The sequence below is a fragment of the Musca vetustissima genome, unplaced genomic scaffold (genome assembly GCF_032173495.1).
Source record: "Musca vetustissima isolate MV318-11 ecotype Yass unplaced genomic scaffold, APGP_CSIRO_Mvet_v1 utg12995, whole genome shotgun sequence".
Lineage (NCBI taxonomy): Eukaryota > Metazoa > Arthropoda > Insecta > Diptera > Muscidae > Musca > Musca vetustissima.
Window position 1 is genome coordinate 72,862 of NW_026883674.1, and position 21,664 is coordinate 94,525.

At 30.5% G+C, this 21,664-nt stretch overlaps 1 protein-coding gene across 1 annotated transcript in view; it reads right to left on the reverse strand.

Annotated features, from left to right (window-relative positions):
* Positions 1-320: 320 nt before the first annotated feature.
* LOC133330596 (uncharacterized) overlaps positions 321-21,664 on the reverse strand; it is a gene marked incomplete at its 5' end in the record, with an annotated part of 42,116 nt that continues 20,772 nt past the window's right edge. Inside the window, 5 exons of the mRNA XM_061539035.1 lie at positions 321-431; positions 4,796-4,915; positions 4,983-5,882; positions 5,981-6,084; positions 9,322-9,626. Of these exons, the coding sequence (XP_061395019.1) occupies positions 345-431; positions 4,796-4,915; positions 4,983-5,882; positions 5,981-6,084; positions 9,322-9,626 (1,516 nt within the window). The remainder of the gene's footprint in view (positions 432-4,795; positions 4,916-4,982; positions 5,883-5,980; positions 6,085-9,321; positions 9,627-21,664) is intronic.

Genomic DNA, 21,664 nt, shown 5'->3' on the forward strand with positions numbered 1-21,664 from the left:
TATTTTTTTTAATAATAATAATATTTATAAAAAATAATAAAATTTTATAAAATTTAGCTTATTATTACAATAATAATATTAATAAATACAATTACAATTTTCTTAAGCATATAATTTTTCTTATATAACTCTAAAGTGTTTTCATCTTGGCTAAGCTAAAATAATTTACTAGGAAAATGTTTTTTTGAATTTTTTTCGCAAAAAAAAAAAATTAACAAAATAAAAAATAATATTTTTTTAAAATTATAATAATTATATTATTTTTAATTACAATAATAATAATTCTATATGCAATTATAAATTACAAAATATATAAAATAATGATATATTATTAATTAATAAATTCAGTCACTATCATCGGTATTTGTGGAACCAAACGATGAGCTACGGTCATGGATTAACATCGATAAGGTTTCTAAACTGCGGCGTACCTGGAATGAAGAAGAAGAAAAAACATAAAAATTATTATCAGGAAAACGATCAATCATTCGGAAATAAATGTGAGAAATCATGATTCATAGTTGTTGGGAAACCCTATGGGACACGAGTCAAAAATTTTGCCGAATTCCAAAAAAAAATGATTCATTCGAATTTTTTTTCTCGCAAAATTTTATCATTTGACCCACAAATCATATGATTTGCAGGTGGTCGATAATTCTTATCTCGATCCTCAATAAAAATACATGTGATATAAAAAAAATTATAATGACTACAATTGCCTGATCAATCACATTTAAATGAATAATAATCCGGCAGACAATTTGGGATTTTGTTTATCGGGGAAAAATTCCAAAGGAAATTTGGGGAAAAAATTCGGGAGAAAATTTCCAAAAATGCTTACCGATTTTTTTTTATTTCATGGCTCAAAAATCTACACACCTCCCTAAAAAAGACCTACGATGACCTAAGGTAACACAGATACAAAAAATAATTAAAAAAAATACCTCCATATTGATAACAATTATCGATAGACGATTTTTTTATGATTGCCTCCATTATCACCCGAACACAAGCTCGACAAACATGTCAAGATATGAAATATATAAATAAATAATAAAAATGATATATTTATTGTTGTTATTGCCACAACAATAATAAAAAATAAAACACATTATAAAGAAAAATATATATAGTTATCAATAAGCTTGAATATAAATCTCAAAAGGCTTTAGACAAAATAATCGCAAAAGGTTTACAGAAATGTCAGAAACTGACACTGTGATGACAGATATAAGCTAAAACCAAAATAAACACAAAGAAAAAACTATTTATAGAATTAAAAATCAAAGTTATAAACATTGGCCCAAAAAATTAAATTAAAAATCAGCACCCTATTATTTTGCCCATAACTCAAAAAATCGTTGCCCTACAACAACGACATCTATTGGAAATATTGAGAACAATCTTTTCTCTTTCCAAAACCGTTTATTTCCTGAAAATCCACCCATTACATCCCAAGTTATGACCCCTCGAAATCGATTACTAAAAAACAAAATGTTGACAACCAAAAATCTAAAATTTCCGTAAAGTTTTGCTGATAACTCAAAAAATTGTTACGATACAACAACGACATCTATAGCACATATTGAGGACAAACACTTCTCTTTTCAAATCCGTTTATTTCATGATAATTAACCCACTACTTTCAAAGTTATGGCTGCTAGATACCGATTACTAAAAAATTGTCGAAATTAACCAAATTTCAGTAATTGACAAATTTTTCCCATAACTCTAAAAATTGTTGCCATACAACAACGACATCTATTGCAAATATTGAGAACAACTTTTTCTTTTTTCAAAACCGTTTATTTCATGAAAATCAACCCATTACATCACAAGTTATGACTCCTTGAAATGGATTACTTAAAAACAAAATATTGCCAAACAAAAAACTAAAATTTTCGTAAAGTTTTGCCCATAACTCAAAAATTTGTTGCGATACAACAGCGACACCTGTAGCACATATTGAGGACAAACATTTCTCTTTCCAAATTTGGTTACTTCATGAAATTTGATCCACTACATCCAATGTTATGCCCTCTAGATACCGATTACCAAAAAATTGCGGAAGTTGACAAATTTGAAGAAGTTGACTTATTTTTCGCATATCTCGGAAATATTTTAAGCTACCTACTTATATCGGCCCATAATTTTAAAAAGCATATTCTTATCTATCCAAATAATTTTTTTCATGAAAATATCTTCAATACTTTCAGAGATATGGTTTCTAGAAATCGATTACCCAAAAGCAGTGGATGTTGGCATACTTTGAGTAATCGCCTAATTTTTCGTATATTTCAGAAATTTTGGAGGCAACATCTTTTTATCTGCTCAAAAATTTGGAAAAGTGATCTTCCTCTTTCTAAAACATTTTATTTCACCCCAATTGACCTGCTACATTCAATGTTATAGCCTCTGGAAATAGATAACCCAAAAAATTCGTAAAATTGAAAAATTTGGTCATTTGCAAAATTTTTCCGATATCTCAAAAATTTGTTCCGAAACACAAGCGACATCTTGAACAAATATTGAGGACACATGCCATTCGTTAAAAATCCGCCAATTTCATTAAAATACATCCATTACTTTTAAAGTTATGACCTCAAGAAGTTGATTACCCAAAAATGTCAGAAATTGACTTATTTTGAGTAGTCGGATACTTTTCCACATAACTCATGAATTTCATCAGATACAGCAACGACATCTTTTGCAAATATTGAGGACAGATGTCCTTCTTTCAAAATCCGTTTATTTCATTTAAATCTACCCATTATTTTCAAAGTTATGACCTCTAGAAGTTGCATACGCAAAAAAAACGGAACTTAGCAATTTTCGGGAGTATGTATAATACGTTGTGTATAATTTCTAAAGTACTTTGTGGATCTTGGTAAAACAAATCTACTTTTATAAAGGAGCACGCCATCTACATATGGGTTATTTGTTGACCGGATGTATCTCTCAAAATACCCGAGATATCTTCAAAAATATACAAGATGGGAATTTTTCCGACTGTCAATATTTTTTGTGCAATCATGTTCCGGAGGCCATAACTTCTGATCTAGTTCGTATATTTAAGTACAACAAAATTTTGTTGTTAGAAGAATAAGTTTGCCACATAACATTCATTAGGTGTGTTCACATATCTCCTAAAAATTTCAAGATATTGTACAAAATGCCAAAATTCGGAAAATTTCCGATTATGGGCATTTTTGCGTTACCATGTTCTGGAGGCCATAACTTCTGAAGTTGTTAATATATTTTGATGAAATAAAATTATTATCATAGAGGAATAGGTGTTCTACACAGCATTCATTAGGTGTGTTCACATGTCACCTAAAATTTCCAAGATATTTGAAAAATATCAAAATGCGGAAAATTTCGGATTTTGGCAAATTTTTGCGTAATCATGTTCCAGAGGTCATAACATCTGTGGTAGTTTGTAGATTTTGATGAAATAAAATTATAATGATAGAAGAAGGTGTGTGCTAAATAATTTTTATTAGGCGTGTTCACATATCTCCAAAAATTTTCAAGATATTGAACAAAATACAAAAATGCGGAAAACTTCGGTTTTTAGGAAATTTTTGTGTAATCATGTTCCAGAGGTCATAACATCTGTGGTAGTTTGTAGATTTTGATGAAATAAAATTATAGTGATAGAAGAAGGTGTGTGCTACATAATTTTTATGAGGCGCGTTCACATATCTCCAAAATTTTTCAAGATATTGAACAAAATACAAAAATGCGGAAAATTTCGGTTTTTAGGAAATTTTTGTGTAATCATGTTCTGGAGGCCATAACTTCTGAATTTGTTTATAGATCTTGGTAAAATAAATCAAATTTGACAGAAGAATATCTGTTCTACATAACATTCATTAGGAGTGTTCACATAGCTCCCAAAATTTTCAAAATTTTGAACAAAAATCTTAAAACCTGGAAATTTCCTGATTTTAAAAATTTTTGCGCAATCATATTTTGGGGGCCATAACTTCGGAATTAGTTCGTAGATTTGGGTGAAATAAAATTATTTTGAAAGAAAAACATGTATTCATCATAATTTTCATTAGGTGTGTTCACATATCTCCAAACATTTTCAAAATATTTGAAAATGTTTCCGCAAAAATGCGGAAATTTTCGGAATATATGAAATTATTGTGTAATCATGTTCCAGAGGCCATAACTTCTGAAGTTGTTCATAGATTTTGAGGAAATAAAATTATGTTGATAGACGAATGTGTGTTCTGCAAAATTTTTATTAGGTGTGTTCACATATCTCCTAAAATTTCTAAGTTATTAAGAAAATACCAAATTGCGAAAATTTTCCGATTTTGGGAATTTTTTGCCTAATCATGTTCTAGGGGCCATAACTCTTGTCAAGTAAAATTATAGTGATAGAAGAATTTGTTATCTACACAAATTTCATTAGGTGTGTTCACATATCTCCAAACATTTTCAAGATATTTGAAAAATACAAAAATGCGGGAAATTTCTTGTTTTGGAAATTTTTTGCGCAATCATTTTCTAGGGTACATAACTTCGGATGTAGTTCGCAGATTTTTGTGAAACGAAATTATTTTGTTAGAAAAATGTGTGTGCTACATAACATTCATTAGGTGTGTTCACATAGCTCCTCAAATTATCAAGATATCGGAAAAATATTAAGCTGCGGAAAATTTTTCGTTTTGGGATTTTTTTTGGGATACCATGTTCTAGAGGCCATAACTTCTAAGGTAGTTCGAGGATTTTGGTGAAATAAAATTATTTTGATAGAGAACTATTTTGTCTTTGTACCTACCTTAGCGATTTGTTCTAAATTCGTTTTAAGTATATTCTGAGCTTCTTCAGTGCTTTTAACTTGCAATTGTTTTTGGAAACGTAAAGCTTCGGCAAATATGTCATCATCGTTGCCGGAACGCTGTAAATAAGAAATTAAATAAAATATTTAAAATTTTCTAAAAGGCATTAAGGTCTTGAGAACCTACCCAATTAAATTCTATAGGAGATCGATAAACATTCGTTTTCGCTTCAATATCTAATATCCGATACAATAGGAATATCGTAAATACAGCCAATAAAACGGTGAGCATGGCACCCAAATAGACCACATGGACCTCAGTGGGAAATTTCACATTGACCATGAGCTTCTGGCCCAATTGTCGAAACTTATTTACGACCTGATAGGCCTTGGTATGCGGCATTGCCATAACGGTGGTGGGCGATGATGTTGACGGCGTTGGTGTACTGGTGGCCGACGTCGTCGTTGAGGTATTGCCAGCAATAAATGTGAGATTACTACTGTCTAGGCCGGCACATCCAATTGCTGTGGCCGGCCCACTTATGGAGGAGGCAATGACATGACCAATACCACCCGAACCACCATTGGCATAGGCCTGTGAACCAGCCGGAGCCGAGGAACGGAGGTTTTGGTGTAAGGAAGTTGCGGAATTTTTGGCATTTAACGGAATGTCAGAGTGCCGTTGTTTGTCACCACCCGGTGGACAATCGGCAATGCTAAGCGTCGATGCACCCACTGTGCGTCGTAATATCATTTGACTAGGTTCATTCGCGTTGGTTTCATGTGTGGAATTGGCATTATCGGTTGCCTGAGCGGGACTTTCATTGCCGCTGATCGAACAGCTGCTATCATCCTCGACTGAGTATTCTTCGGAAATTTCAATGCTTGCAGGATCTTTGGGTAGGATTTCAACGGTGCCGCCCAGCGGTGGGCAAACGCTGCACATCAAGCGGAATGCGGCTTCGCGGCTAATGAAGCTGCCGAAAACGTGACGTTCATCGGCGGTGGCCACACCGACGGCGTTGGGTATGATTTTTGCCGTTTTCTCTTTGGAGATTTTCGTAACCGAGGATGTGGGTATAACAACCTGGAAGGGGGTGGAAGAGAAGGGAGGTTATGTTATAAAAATAATTTTAATTTAATTTAAAATGAAAAAAGTTTTTAAAATTCAGAAAAAAAGCTCACCTTAGTAACATAACCAAAAACATTTGAATAAAATGCAAAATGTTGATCTGTTATATAAAGATGTCCTTGCAGCAAAATATCACTGACTAAAGCACAGGAAAAATCTAAAAATGGAAGTAGAAAAAATAATTTTTTTTATAAAAAAGTTTGAAAAAAAAAAATAATTTCAAAAAATTTTAAAGCTTTTGTAAATTTTTTGGGCCACCCTATTACGGAAGCCCTAACTCCTAAATTTGTTGGTAGATTTTGATGAAATAAAATTATATGGATAGAAGATTGTGTGTGCCACATAATATTCATTAGGTGTGTTCACATATCTCCTAAAATTTTCAAGATATTGAAAAAATACCTGAATTCTGAAAATTTCCTATTTTAGACATTTTTGCGTAATCACGTTCCGGAGGCCATAACTTCGGAAGATGCTAGTCGATTTTGGTAAAATAAAATTATTTTGTATAGAAGAATGTGTGCGCTACATAATTTTCATTAGGGGTGTTCACATATCACCTAAAATTTACAAAATATTCCAAAAATACAAAAATGCGGAAATTTTCGGATTTGGAATTTTTTTTGCGCTATCATGTTCCGGAGGCCATAACTTCTGAAGTTGCCCGTAGATGTCAGTGAAATAAAATTATTCTGATAGAAGAATATGTGTGCTACATAATTTTCATTAGGTGTGTTCACATATCTTCAAAAATTTTTAAGATATTTGAAAAATACCAAAATGCCGAAATTTTTGCATTTTGAAAATTTTCTGGGCAACCCTGTTCTAGAGGCCCTAACTCCTATAGTTGTTCGCAGATTTTGATGAAATAAAATTAATTTGGAAAGAAGAATGTGTGGGCTATATAAAATTCATTAGGTGTGTTCACATATCTCCCAAAATTTCCAAGCTATGAGAAAAATACCAGAGTGCTAAGAAAATTTCCTATTTTAGTAATTTTTTGCGTAATCATGTTCTAGAGACCATAACTTCTGAACAAGTAATTGGATTTTGATGAAATTAGATTATTTTGATAGCAGAATGTGTGTGCAGCATAACATTCATTAGGTGTGTTCACATATCTTCTAAAATGTTTAAGAAAAATACCAGAATGCCGAAAATGTCCTATTTTGGAATTTTTTGCGTAATCATGTTCTGGAGGCCATAACTCCTAGAGATTATCGTAAATTGTAATGAAATAAAATAATTTTGGATAGAAGAATATGTGTGCTACATAACTTCCATTAGGTGTGTTCACACATCTCCCAAAATCTCCAAGTTATGAGAAAAAATACCAGAGTACACAAAATTTCCAATTTTAGTAATTTTTTGCGTAATCATGTTCCGGAGCTCATAACTCCTAAAGTTATTCCTAGATTTCGATAAAATAATTTTTTTTTGATAGAAGAGTATGTGTGCTATATAATTTTCATTAGGTGTGTTCACATATCTCCCAAAATCTCCAAGCTATGAGCGAAAATACCAGAGTACACAAAATTTCCTATTTTGGTAGTTTTTTTTGAGAGATCATGTTCCGGAGCCCATAACATTTAAAGTTGTTGGTAGATTCTGATGAAATAAAATTATTCTGATAGAAGAATATGTGTGCTACATAACTTCCATTAGGTGTGTTCACATGTCACCCAAAATCTCCAAACTATGGGAAAAATAACCACAATGCTGAACATTTTCTATTTTGGAAATTTTTGCGTGATCATGTTTCGGAGCCCATAACATTTGATGTTGTTGGTGGATTTGGATGAAATGAAATAATTCTGATATAAGAATATTTGTGTTACACAATTTTCATTAGGTGGGTTCACATATCTCCTAAACTTTCCTAGATATTGAAATACAAAAAACAGAAATACTAAAAATTTGCGGTTTTTGAAATTTTTTGAGCAACCCGGTTCCAGAGGCCGTAACTTCTGAAATAGTTCATGGATTTTGATGAAATAAAATTATTTTGCTAGATGAATATGTCTGCTAGATAACTTTCATTAGGTGTGTTCACATATCTCCCAAAATCTTCAAGTTATGAGAAAAATAAACACAATGCTGAACATTTCCTATTTTGGGAATTTTTGAGCGATCACGTTCTGGAGCCCATAACATTTGATGTTGTTGGTGGATTTGGATGAAATAATATTATTCTGATAGAATAATATGTGTGCTACACAACTTCCATTAGGTGTGTTCACATATCTCCCAAAATCTTCAAGTTATGGGAAAAATAACCACAATGTTGAAAATTTCCTATTTTGGTAATTTTTTGCGTGATCTTGTTCCGGAGCCCATAATATTTAAAGTTGTTGGTGGATTTAGATGAAATAAAATTATTCTGATAGAAGAATATTTGTGTTACACAACTTTCATTAGGTGTGTTCACATATCTCCCAAAACCTTCAAGCTATGGGAAAAATAACCACAATGCTGAAAATTTCCTATTTTGGTAATTTTTTGAGCAATCATGTTCCGGAGCCCATAACATTTAAAGTTGTTGGTGGATTTGGATGAAATGAAATAATTCTGATAGAAGAATATTTGTGTTACACAATTTTCATTAGGTGGGTTCACATATCTCCTAAACTTTCCTAGATATTAGAAAAAAGATACAAAAACACTAAAAAATTACGGTTTTTCCAATTTTTTGAGCAACCCGGTTCCAGAGGCCATAACTTCTGAAATAGTTAATGGATTTTGATGAAATAAAATTATTTTGCTAGATGAATTTGTCTGCTAGATAAGTTTCATTAGGTGTGTCCAAATATTCCCCAAAATCTTCATGTTATGAGAAAAAATACCAGAGTGCTGAAATTTTCCTATTATGGTAATTTTTTGCGCAATCATGTTCCGAAGCCCATAACATTTGAAGTTGTTGTTGGATTTGGATGAAATAAAATTATTTTGATAGAAGAATGTTTGTGCTACATATCTTTCATTATGTGTGTTCACATATCTCCCAAAATCTCCAAGCTATGCGAAAAATTGCAAGAATGCTGAAAATTTTGTGTTGTGGAAATTTTTTGTGCAATCATGTTCCGGAGCCCATAACTTCTGAAGTTCTTTTCGACAGTAGAATGTGTGCGCTACACATCCTTAATAAGGTGTGTTCACATAGCTCCTAAAATTTCCAAGATATTTAATAAAATATCAAAATGGTGAACATTTTCCAGTGTAGGATTTTTTGCCCAATACTGTTTCAGAGTTCATAACTTCTGAAATAGTTGGTGGATTTTGATGAAAAAAAAATTTCTAACAGGAAAAATATTTTTTTATAAAAATTTTGAAATTAAAAAAAATTTTTTTTAAATTGAAAGCTTTTGAAAAAATTTGAATTTTTTGAAAAACTTACAGTTAATCAATTTCTCATCTTGCGACACCTGCGAGAAATGCCTTTGGAACTTTTTTACCCTTGAACTGGATACCTCTTTGCGTTTCTTCTCCTTTTCCGGTGGTGTAATATTTTGCGCCGCTGCAGAGCTGCTGCTGCTAGCCGCCACAGTACCGGCCGGCGGCGCCGCCGGTGATTGCTCATGTTTGGCCGTGCTGCTGCTGTTGCTACTGGCACTACGGCGTGAAGGGCTGATGCTGCGCAGGCTGGCGGATGATGGCACCGATTGTAGGGGGGCCAATGAGGTGGAACTATGTTTGAGAGATCTGAAAACAAAAACAAGAGGAAAAAAATTAGAAAATTTGGACAAAAATTAAATTTTCTTATAAATACAACAAAGTTGCGTGCAGGTTCTTGATGTGACCAGTTAACTAACTGTTTTCAAATCGAGTTGTTATTTTTGTAGAATTTTAATTACTTTTTAATGGAACCCCAAACAAAATTGCTGTTTAATTACCCGACAATTCACAACATCGTCATCATCATTCCACAACCTAAACGACTAAAATCTCACATCGAAATATTCAAAAATTGACATGACAAGTTTTTATTCGTTTTAGAAAAAATTCAAAATAATAGCCGTCTAATTCAAAGTGAAAATTTCACGAAAAATCGAACAGTTTTGCAATTTGTTTATTTTCAAACTGATAATCACAAACTGGCAAAAAAAAACTGCCATGTAATTCAAATAGCTGGTCTACGTTTTCTAATGGCGTAGGTAATTGTTTTAACCTTTGTGAGCTGCTGTTGCCTGTTCGCTCAATGCTTGTAGAGAGGAAATAAAATACAACAACAACAATAAAATAGCAGCGAAGAAAATTGATAAGTAATTTTTTCAAAGAAAAAACCAAATAGGAGGTGAGGTACGGGGTTTGGAAATGGTTATTTCAAAATGAATATTTAAATACGGTAGCTGGTTCTGGTAAACTCCAACAACATGTTTTCCCTGAGGGACAACAACAACAAATTTCAAATGGTTTTCAATTTAAACAAATGGAAAATAGGACCATGGGTTTGAAAATAAAAAAAAATAGTAACAGGATTTAAATTTGTTTTAATAGATTTTTTATGGAATGAAAAAAAAATTGTCTTAAAAAAAATTGAGATTTTTCTATATATGCAAAATTTTTGACGATAACTCTGTAGTTTGATCTGACACAGCAACATTGTCAATAACAGATATTGAGATTAAATGCTTCTCTTTCAAAATCCTTTTATTTTATTAAAATATACCTATTATGTCAGATGTTATGGCCCCCAGAAGCGGATTACCCAAAAACGTCAGAAATTGGTCAATTTTTTAGTAGTTGTGTATTTTTTCCCATAACTCGGAAATTTCATCAGCTACAGTGACATCGCCGTCTACAATTTTGAAGAATATATTCTTAGCTTTCAAAATCCATTAAATTCATTACAAAAGTCCTACTACATCCAAAGTTATGGCCTCCAGAACCTGATTGCCCAAAAACGTCAAAAATTGGTCAATTTTGAGTAGTTTTGTAATTTTCCCCATAACTCAGATATTTCAAGAGCTACATAGGTAACACCGTTTACACTTTTAAAAAATACATTCTTAGCTTTCAAAATCCACTTATTTCAATAAAATAGACCCACTACATTCAAAGTTATGACCTCTAGAAATCGATTACCGAAAAAAGTAAGAAATTGGCAAATTTTTGCCCATTTAAGTTTCACAGTTTTCCACAATTTTAAAGAATACATTCTTAGCTTTCAAAATTCATTTACTTCATTAAAAAGGACCTATTACATCCAAAGTTATGGCCCCTAGAAATCGATTACCCAAAAAAGTAAGAAATTTGGCAAATTTTGAGTGTTGGTGTAATTTTCCCCATAACTCGGAAATTTTGTTAGGTACCTAGGAACAAATGTATAGAAGTTTAAAGAACACAATCTAATCTTTCAAAATTCAAATTATATCCAAAGTTATGGCCTCTAGAAATTGATTACCCAAAAATATTGGGAACTGAAAATTTTCGACTTTCGTAAACATTTTCAGATATCTTTGAAATTTTGCGAGATATAACAATAATATATTCCAGAAATCTTGAGGTGGGGTGCTTCCCTATCCACCTCAGTTTATTTCATTACAATAAACCCATTACATTCAAAATTACGGCCCCTAGAAATCGATTACACAAAAAAGTCAGAAATTTGCAAATTTTTGAGTAGTGGTGTAATTTTCTCCATAACTCGGAAATTTTGTGAGGTACATAGGAACCAAAGTATAGGAGTTTTTAGAACACAATTCAATCTTTCAAAATCCATTTACTTCATAAACATCGATCTATTACGTCCAAAGTTTTGACCTCTAGAAATTGATTACACAAAAATATTGAAAACTAAAAAAAAATCGACATTCGTAAAGTTTCTTCCGATATCTTGAAAATTCGTTAAGACACAGCAGTAAGATATTTTACAAATATCGAGAACAAATGTTTCTCTTTCATAAACAATTTATTTCATTAAAATAGACCCACTATTTTCAAAGTTATGGCCTCTGGGAAAGGGTTACCCAAAAAAATCCTGAATACTAAAAATTGACGACATTAGTAATTTTTTCCGATATCTCGGAAATTTGAAAAGCTATATCATGAAAATCTTAAACAAGTTTAAAGAGCTTATATTCTACTTTCAAAATCTTTTTATTTCAACAATAAATACCAATTGCGACAAAAGTTATGACCTACGGAACTTGAGTGCACAAAAAATGATTGAAGGTGAAAATTGAAAGCATAAGTGTATTATTGCCGATATCTCGAATATTTGTGCAGCTATATTAGGATAACCTTTTACAATTTTTGAACGGACATATTACTCTATCAGAATAATTTTATTTCATTCAAATCGATTTATTACTTTAAAAGTTATGGCCTCCAGAAATTGCTTACCCAAAGAAATTTTGAATACTTTGTTTATTTCCCTGGGAAAAATATCACACGTGACAAACTTTTCCCCCTTCTCGTGGGTGTTATGATTTTCCGTGTGTATTTTTTCCCCTGCTAAAATTTGTCATTAGTTCTATTTTGTTCTATGAGAAAAACTAAAAAAACGTTCACATGTGATATTTAATAAAAATTTATGATGGGATTTTGTTTTTAGACAACACCTGCTACCATTTTTTCACAGTTGGTAATTTCGGTTTCCCCCCAATCACATGAATGCTGTATATCAAAATTGTTGTTTTTTTTTTTGTCTTATTTTCTCTGAAGGTCTCCAAACTCAAATAAACAAAAAGGCAGGGCAGTATAATTTACAAATGCTGTAAAATTTATTTTTGTTGTTTTTTTTTCTTTGAAAAAGATAAATTGGAAACGAGAAGAAAAAAATGAGTGTCTACGTTACTGGAGGCACATATTAGAGGGCCTGGTCAATGACTGGGAGCAAAACAAAAACATTGTAAAAAAATTTCAATTTTTTTCCTTTTCTTCCCTTGAATAAAAAATTTCCAAAGGAAAATATTCCATTATCCTTTGTTCTAGAATTCTTGAGGTTCTGCTGGCAGCTATGCATTTTTAATATGTTTACCGAAATTCTAGACAAATATTGTTAACCAAGTTTTTTTATTTATATATAAAAAAGTTTGCCTTTGAGTTTTTTTTTTTATTTTCAAGGTGAAATTGTTCTTCGTCGTGTAAACATGGCCAAGGATATTGTCCTAGTTTCTTGAGTAAATAGAAAAACAAAATTATAAGACTTTCCCCCAAAAGTCAGATGAAGGTGGTCGCCATAATGCCAATTTTTTCTAGAACATACTACTGGAAAATATATTTTTTGGAGAGTGAGAAATGTGCTCTCTAAAATTGTCAAAGGTTATCTTAACGTGGCAGCTCAAATTTCCGAGTTATCGGACCTATTAAACATACACCTTATATTTTTACCTTCCCTCATTTTTTGTGTAGTCAAGTTCTATGGGGCACAACTTTTGTCGTAATAGGCCTTTTTAGATGAACTAAAAATATTTGGAAAATAGAATAGGTAATCTTTCAAAATGTTAAAGATTACCGTGCTGTAACTTTTCACATTTTCGAGATATCGCCAAAAATACCCACACACCTCAACGTTTATATACCAACCATTTTTTCGGTAATCTAATTCTAAGGGTCATAAAATTTTAACTAATGGACCAAAGTTTATGAAATAAACTGTTGTAGAATTTATGTATTCTTTCATATCATAAACATTTACGAGGGCGTACCTTCACTAATTTCTGAGTTATAGGAAAAATTACATCTGTACTTAAAATTTTTAATGTTCTCCAGTTTTTTGGGTAATCATTTTCTAGAGGCCATAAGTTTGGAATTAATACACCAATCCCAAAAATATAAATGGATTTGAAAAGAGTGGAGTATCCTCTTTAAAATAGTGTATAATAATAATGATGTACCCTGACAAATAGCTGAGATATCGGAAAAATTATTCATGTACCTTAAATAGTTAAAGGTAATCATTTCTTGGGTAATCAATTTCTAGAGGCCATAACTTTTTAAATAATGCAACAAATGTTATGAAATAAATTGATTCCGAATTTGGAATATGCATTCTTTCATATCACAAAAAGTTACGAGGGTGTATCTTCACAAATTTCTGAGTTATAGGAAAAATTGCACCAATACTTAAAATTTTCAATGTTCTCCAGTTTTTTTGGGCAATCAATTTCTAGAGGCCATAAGATTAGAACTAATAGACCGTTTTAAATTAAGTAAATGGATATAGAAAGAGAAAAATATATCCTTTAAAATAATGTATAATAATAATGATGTACCCCTGCAAATAGCTGAGTTATCGGCAAAATTACACATGCACTCTAAATTTTCAAAGGTTGGCATTTCTTTGGTAAGCAATTTCTAGAAGACATAACTTTTGAACTAATGCATCAATTTTTAAGAAATAAGCCAATTTTGAAAGATAATCATGTGTTCTTCAAAATTGTAAACAGTGAAAATTATGTAGCTAAAAAAATTCTAGAGATATGGTAAAAAATACACTTATACTCAAAATTTGCCAATTTCCGATTTTTTTTGGTAACCAATATCTAGTGGCCATAACTTTAAAAGTAGTGGGTCTATTTTAATGAATTAAACGGATTTGGAAAGATAAATATTTCTCCTCAATATGTCATAAAGATATTGCTTTTATATCACTTCAAATTCCAGAGTTATCGGAAAAAAATGCCGATGGCGGAATTTTTCAATTTCCTTTTTTTTTGGGTAACCAACTTCTAGAGGCCATAACTTTTAAAATTATTGGTCTATTTTCACGAAATAAATGGATTTGGAAAGAAAAAAATGTATCCTCAATATTTGTGAAAGATATCATCTATGTATCTAATTAAATTTTAGTGATATCGGAAAAAATATATAGCTGACGGAATTTTTTCAATTTCCAAAATTTTTTGAGTAATCAATTTCGAGAGGTCATAACTTTGAAACTAGTGGCTCTATTTTAATGAAATAAACGAATTTGGAAAGAGAAACATTTATTCTTAATATGTGTCTAATATATCGTAATTGTATTGTAACAAATTTGTGAGTTATCGGAAAAATTACACAAGTAATCGAAATATACCAACTTCCAGCATGTTTGGGTAACCAAGTTCTAGCGGCCATAACTTTGAACATTATCGGTCTATTTTAATGAAATGAATAAATTTGGATAGAGAAACATTAGTCCTGAACATTTGTTAAAGATATCGTTGTCGTAACTGCTAAAATTTCAGAGCTATCCGGGAAAAATATTTACAAATGACGGAATTTTTCAAATACCGATTTTTTTGGGGTAATCTATTTCTAGAGGTCATAACTTTGAAAGTAATTGGTCTATTTTAATGAAAAGCATAAATTTGGAAAGGGAAGCACTTGTCCTCAATATTTGTGGAAGATATCGTTGTTATATCTGCTTGAATTTTGGAGATATCGGAAAAATTTTGCAACTGATGGAATTTTTCAATTACCGATATTTTTGGGTAATTTACTTCTAGAGGTCATAACATTGAACGTAATGGATCAATTTTAATGAAATAAATGGATTAAGAAAGGGAAATGGTTGTCCTCCAAATATGTAAAAGATGCTGGTGTTGTATCGCAACAAATTTCAGAGTTATCGGAAAAAAATTGAGAATATTGAAAATTTTCATTATTTTCCTTTTTTGGGTAATCATGTTCTAGAGATCATAACTTCTGAACTGGTGGGTTTATTTTCATGAAATAAATGGATTTGGAAAGAGTAACACTTGTTCTCAATATTTGTGAAAGATATTGTTGTTGTATCTGTTCGAATTTCGGAGTTATCGGAAAATTTTTGAAACTGACGGAAATTTTCAATTTCCGATTTTTTGGAGTAATCTATTCTTAGAGGTCATAACTTTGGAAGTAGTGGGTCTATTTTCATGAAATAAATGGATTTGAAAAGAGAAACATTGATCCTCAATATTTGTGGAAGATATCGTTGTTGTATCTGTTCGAATTTCGGAATTATCGGAGAAAAATTTGCAATTTAAGAAATTTTTCAATTTCCGATTATTTTGGGAAATCTATTCATAGAGGTCATAACTTTGAAAGTAATGGGTCAATTTTTATGAAATAAAAAAAATTAGAAAGAGTAACACTTGTCCTTAATATTTTTGGAAGATATCGTTGTTGTATCTGCTCGAATTTTGGAGTTATCGGAAAAAACTTTGGGAATGTTGGAATTTTTCAGTTTATACATTTTTTTTTGGTAATCAGATTCTAGAGGTCATAACTTCCGAAGCAATGGGCTTAATTTTATAAAATAATGGAATTTAGAAAGAGTATCACTTGTCCTTAATATTTGTGGAAGATATTGCTGTTGTATCTTTTCGAATTTCGGATTTATCGGAAAAACTTTAGGAATGTTGGAATTTTTCGGTTTCTAAATGTTTTTAGGTAACCTGATTCTAGAGGTCATAACTTTGAAAGTAATGGGTCTATTTTCATGAAATAAATGAATTTAGAAAGAGTATCACTTGTTCTTAATATATGTGACAGGTATTGTTGTTGTATCTGTTCGAATTTCGGAGTTATCGGAAAAACTTTAAGAATGTCGGAATTTTTAAGTTTTCAATTTTTTTAAGTAACCTGATTCTAGAGGTCATAACTTTGTAAATAATGGGTATATTTTAATGAAATAAATGGATTTGGATAGAGAAACATTTGTTCTCAATATTTGTGGAAGATATTGTTGTTGTCTTTGTTCGAATTTCAGAGTTATCGGGAGAAAAAACTTTGCGAATGTTGAAAAATGTATTTTTTCCCTTTTTTGGGTAATCAGGTTCTAGGGTCCATAACTTCCAAAGTAATGAGTCGATTTTAATAAAATAAATTGATTCTTAAAGAAAACTCCAGTAGAAAAAATACAAAATTATTTTTAGAGAAAAATTCAATATTTTTTCGTTTAAAAAAATTAATTTTTTATAAAAAATCTATATGTTGAAGGCGTTGTATCAAAAATATATCATGATAGAATATTTTATGATAGAAAATCTATCATGAGAGAAATGTTTTTCATGTCAAGAAATATTTCTAGAATTTCTTATTAAATCCTAGAATTTCTAGAATTTTTTAATAAATAAGATTCCCCCTTCAAACCTCCCTCCCCCTTTACTCCATAACATCATCAGTTTGAGTATTCCCCACAATTTTTGTTTTATGTTTTTATGGCCCTATTTTTTTTTGGTTTCAAAATTTTTCTCTAATATGACGCAAAATTTCGAGATGGAGATAAAATTTTAATTGCAGAATTTTTTTTACCGATTCTCTACCTCCTTTTTGTTTTCATTCTAAGATGAAGAAGAAGAAAACACTTTCTCTCCACACAGCGACTGATGGCTTGTGACGCCAAAAGTTAAATGACATTTTTATATAGCCACAAATGTTTGCTAATACTCTATATAGGTATTTTAAAAAATTTTTTTATTTGTTTATTGATAAACAAGGAAAACAAATTTTTATTCGCAGAGGTAGAGGTAGAGTAGCATTCATTTGTTTATTTTTTTATTTATTATCTTTTTTGCCGGTTGTCTGATCACCATGCGTGTGCGTTCTGCTGTTTGTCCCCTGACAATCCCCCCAAAAAACACTTGGCATTTTTTTTTAAATTTTATTAAAAATATATATTAATTGGAATTTTTTGATTCGATCTGACGTCACAGTTATGATTTCATAGGAATTTATTATTTTTTTTATATACAAAAATTATTAATTATTATTTATATTTGTTATCTAACAAAAATACGTCATTGTTATTGAATATTATTTGAAATTAATTAAAAAAATATATATTTATTTCAAATATTCCTCTCCTCATGCCCCGTTTCCCTACTCCATACCTGCTAGACAAATTACTTTTTAAATGGCATCATTATCTACTCGAAATAAAAAAATGATGATGGGAATGCGAATCATCATCACCATCATATCCGTTAACACCTCCTCAAGATCAATCAAAACAAACAATTATTTACGTCATTTCGGCGGAGATTATTCAGACAAATTTTTGGAAAGTTAATTTTGAAAACAAAATTGAAAAAAATCCCCCAAAAATACTTTTTTTATTTTCAAAAGACAATGGGAAATTTTTTTTATTTTCAACTGACAATGGGAATAATTAAAATCTGACATCATTTAAATTTCTCGAGGCCATAACTTCTAAACTAATCCGTTAATTTCACAGAAATAAATCGGGTTTGGAAGATAAGAATGTTCCCTTTAAAAGCACCAACAATGTCGAAGATGCACCTCTTAAAATTTCCGAATTATGGGAAAAATTACACAAATACCCAAAATTGGACAATTTTCATAGTTTTTTTGGGTAAGCACATTCTTTTAGGCATAATTTTGAAAATTATGGGTCTATTTGAATAAATTAAATTGATTTTGAAAGATAAAAATATGGACTTTAATAATAGGGAAGAATCCGCTGCCTTAACTTTGCAAGTTTCTATGATATCGGAAAAATAACACAACCTGCTAAAATTCTCAAATTCAAATATTTTTGGGTAATCGATTTCTAGAGGCCATAACTTCGAAACTAACAGGACAATTTTTAATAAAAACCCCGATTCTTGTGCAAAGAGTGCACTCTTTAAGATTGTAGACAGTGTAAAATATGTAGCTTGCCATATTTATGAGTTATGGGAAAAATTAAACAAATACCCAAAATTTGCCAATTTTCAAAACTTTTTTGGGCAACCACATACTTTTAGGCATAATTTTGAAAATTATGGACCTATTTGAATGAAGTAAATTGAAATTGAAAGATAAGCATATGAACTTTAATAATATGGAAAAATCCGCTGCCTTAACTTTACAAGTTTCTGAGATATCGGAAAGAGAACACAACCTGCAAAAAATTTCAAATTTAAATATTTTTGGGTAATTAATTTTTAGAGGCCATAACTTCGAAATTAATCGCCCAATTTTAAATAAAGATACCGATATTTAAAGCTAAGAGTGTCCTCTTCAAGATTGTAGACAGTGAAAAATATGTAGCTTGCCATATTTATGAGTTATGGGAAAAATAACACAAATACACAAAATTTGCCCATTTTCACAATTTTTTTGGGTAACCACACTCTTTTAGGCATAATTTTGAAAATTATGGGTTAATTTTAATGAAATAACATGATTTTGAAAGATAAACATATGTACTTTAATATTATGGAAGAATACGCTGCCTTAACTTTACAAGTTTCTGAGATATCGGCAAAATAACACAAATTGGGCAATTTTTCCAATTCACATATTTTTGGGTAATCGATTTCTAGAGACGATAACTTATAAACTAATACGACAATTTGAAATAAAAATCCCGATTTTTAAAGCTAAGAGTACACTCTTCATGATTGTAGACATTGAAAAATATGTAGCTTGCCATATTTATGAGTTATGGGAAAAATTAGACAAATACCCAAAAATTTCCAAATTTCCGATATTTTTGAGTAATTAATTTCAAAAAGCCATAACATCGAAACTACTTAGACAATTTCAAATAATGATGCCGATTTGGAAAGCCGAAAGTGTACTCTTTAAAATTCTATTCGTAAAAAATGATGTATCTTGAGAAATGTTGGATATATAGGAAAAATTACATAAATACCCAAAATTTGGCAATTTCTCACAATTTTGGGTAATCTGTTTCTATAAACCAAAACTTCTAAACTAATAGGTCAATTTTAAATAATACCCCCGATTTTGAACGCTAAAAATGAGTTCTTTAAAATTCCGGACACTAAAAATTACGTATCCTGAAAAATTTTAGAGATATGGGACAAATTACACAAATACCCAAAATTTGCCAATTTCCTATATTTTTCTAACATGTTTAGGTAATCCATTTCTAGAGACCATAACTTCGAAACTAATAGACCAATTTTAAATAATAATCCCGATTTTGAAAGCTAAGAATTTGCTCTTCAAATTTCTAGACATCAAAAATTATGTATCTTGAGAGATTTCAGATATATGGGAAAAATTACACAAATACCCAATATTTGTCAATATCCGATATTTTTGGGTAAACAATTTCTAGAGACCATAACTTCGAAACTAATCGGTCAATTTGAAATAAAAACCCCCGATTGTGAAAGCTAAGAATGAGCTCTTTAATATCCAGGACAATAAAAATAATGTTTCTTGAGAAATTTTAGAAATAAGGGAAAAATAACACAAATACCCAAAATTTGCCAATATACGACATTTTTGGGTAATCAATTTCTAGTGGTCATAACTTCTTAACTAAACGACCAATTTTAAATAATAATCCCGATTTAGAATGCTTAGAATGAGCTCTTTAAAATTCCAGACACTGAAAATAACGTATCTTGAGAAATTTTTGAAATATGCGAAAAATTCCAGAAATAGCCAAAATTTGCGTATTTCCGATATTTTTGGGTAATCAATTTCTAGAGGCCATATCTTCTAAAATAATCGCCCGATTTCAAATAAAACCCTCGATTTTGAATGATAAGAAGAGTTATTTTAAGTTCTGGACAGTAAAAATTATTTATCATAAGAATTTTTTCAGATATGTGGAAAATTACCCAAATACCCAATATTTGACAATATCCGATATTTCTGGGTAATCAATTTCTAGATGCCATAACTTCGGTACTAATGCATCAATTTCAATAAAATAAATAGATTTTGAAAGTTAAGAATGTGCTCTTGAAGATTGTAGACATGGAAACAGATATAGCTGATCAAATTTAAAAAACTTGGGAAAAATTATAAAAGTACTTAAAAATTTCCAATTTCCTAAATTTTTGAGTAACCACATTCTCCAGGCCATAACATTGGACCTGGTGGTTGTATTTTAATAAAAAAAAATTGATTCTGAGAGATAATAACTTATACTTAAAATTTGTTGACAACAATATTGCTGTATCTAACCAAATTTCGAAGTTATCGGAAAAATTGAACAAATGATCGAAATTTTCATTTCCTTCCTTCATCTATTTTTTTTAAGTAACCATTTTCTGTAGCGCATAACTTTGAAAGTAATCGGTAGTTTTTAATAAAATAAATTGAGTTTAAAAGATATTCGTCTGTTCTAAAGATTTGTTAAAGTTATACATTTTGTATCTAATCAAATATACGAGATATCGGGAAAAATTCACGAGTACTTAACTTCAGTACTTAACTTCAGTTTTTTTGGAGTAACCATTTTCTGTGGGTCATAACTTTTTAAGTACTGGGTATTTTTTAATGAAATAAATTGATTTTGAAGAAGAAGGTTTTGCTCTCAATATTTGCTAAAGGGGAAGTATTTGTATCTGTTCAAATACAAGAGATATTGGAAAAAAATACACGATTACTTAAAAATTGGCATACTTGGGATTTTTTGAGTAATCATGTTCAATGGATCATAAGTTTTGAGGTAGTGGTTATTTTTTTAATGAAATAAATTGAGTATGGTAGATAATCATCTGTTCTCAAGATTTGTTAAAGGCGTAAATGTTGTATCTAATCAAAGTAAAAGATATCGGTAAAAATAGATGATTACTTAAATTTTCACATAGGTGGCATTTTTTGAGTAATCATGTTTAATAGCTTATAACTTTTGAAGTAATGGTTACTTTATTATGAAATAAATTGTGTTTGATAGATAATCATCTGCCATTAATAATTGTTAAAGGCATCATTGTTGTATCTTATCAAATTCAAGAGATATCGGAAAAAATACCCGATTACATAAAAATTGTCAAAATTGGTATTATTTTGGTAACCATGTCCTACAGCTCAGAACTTTTGAAGTAATCGGTATTTTC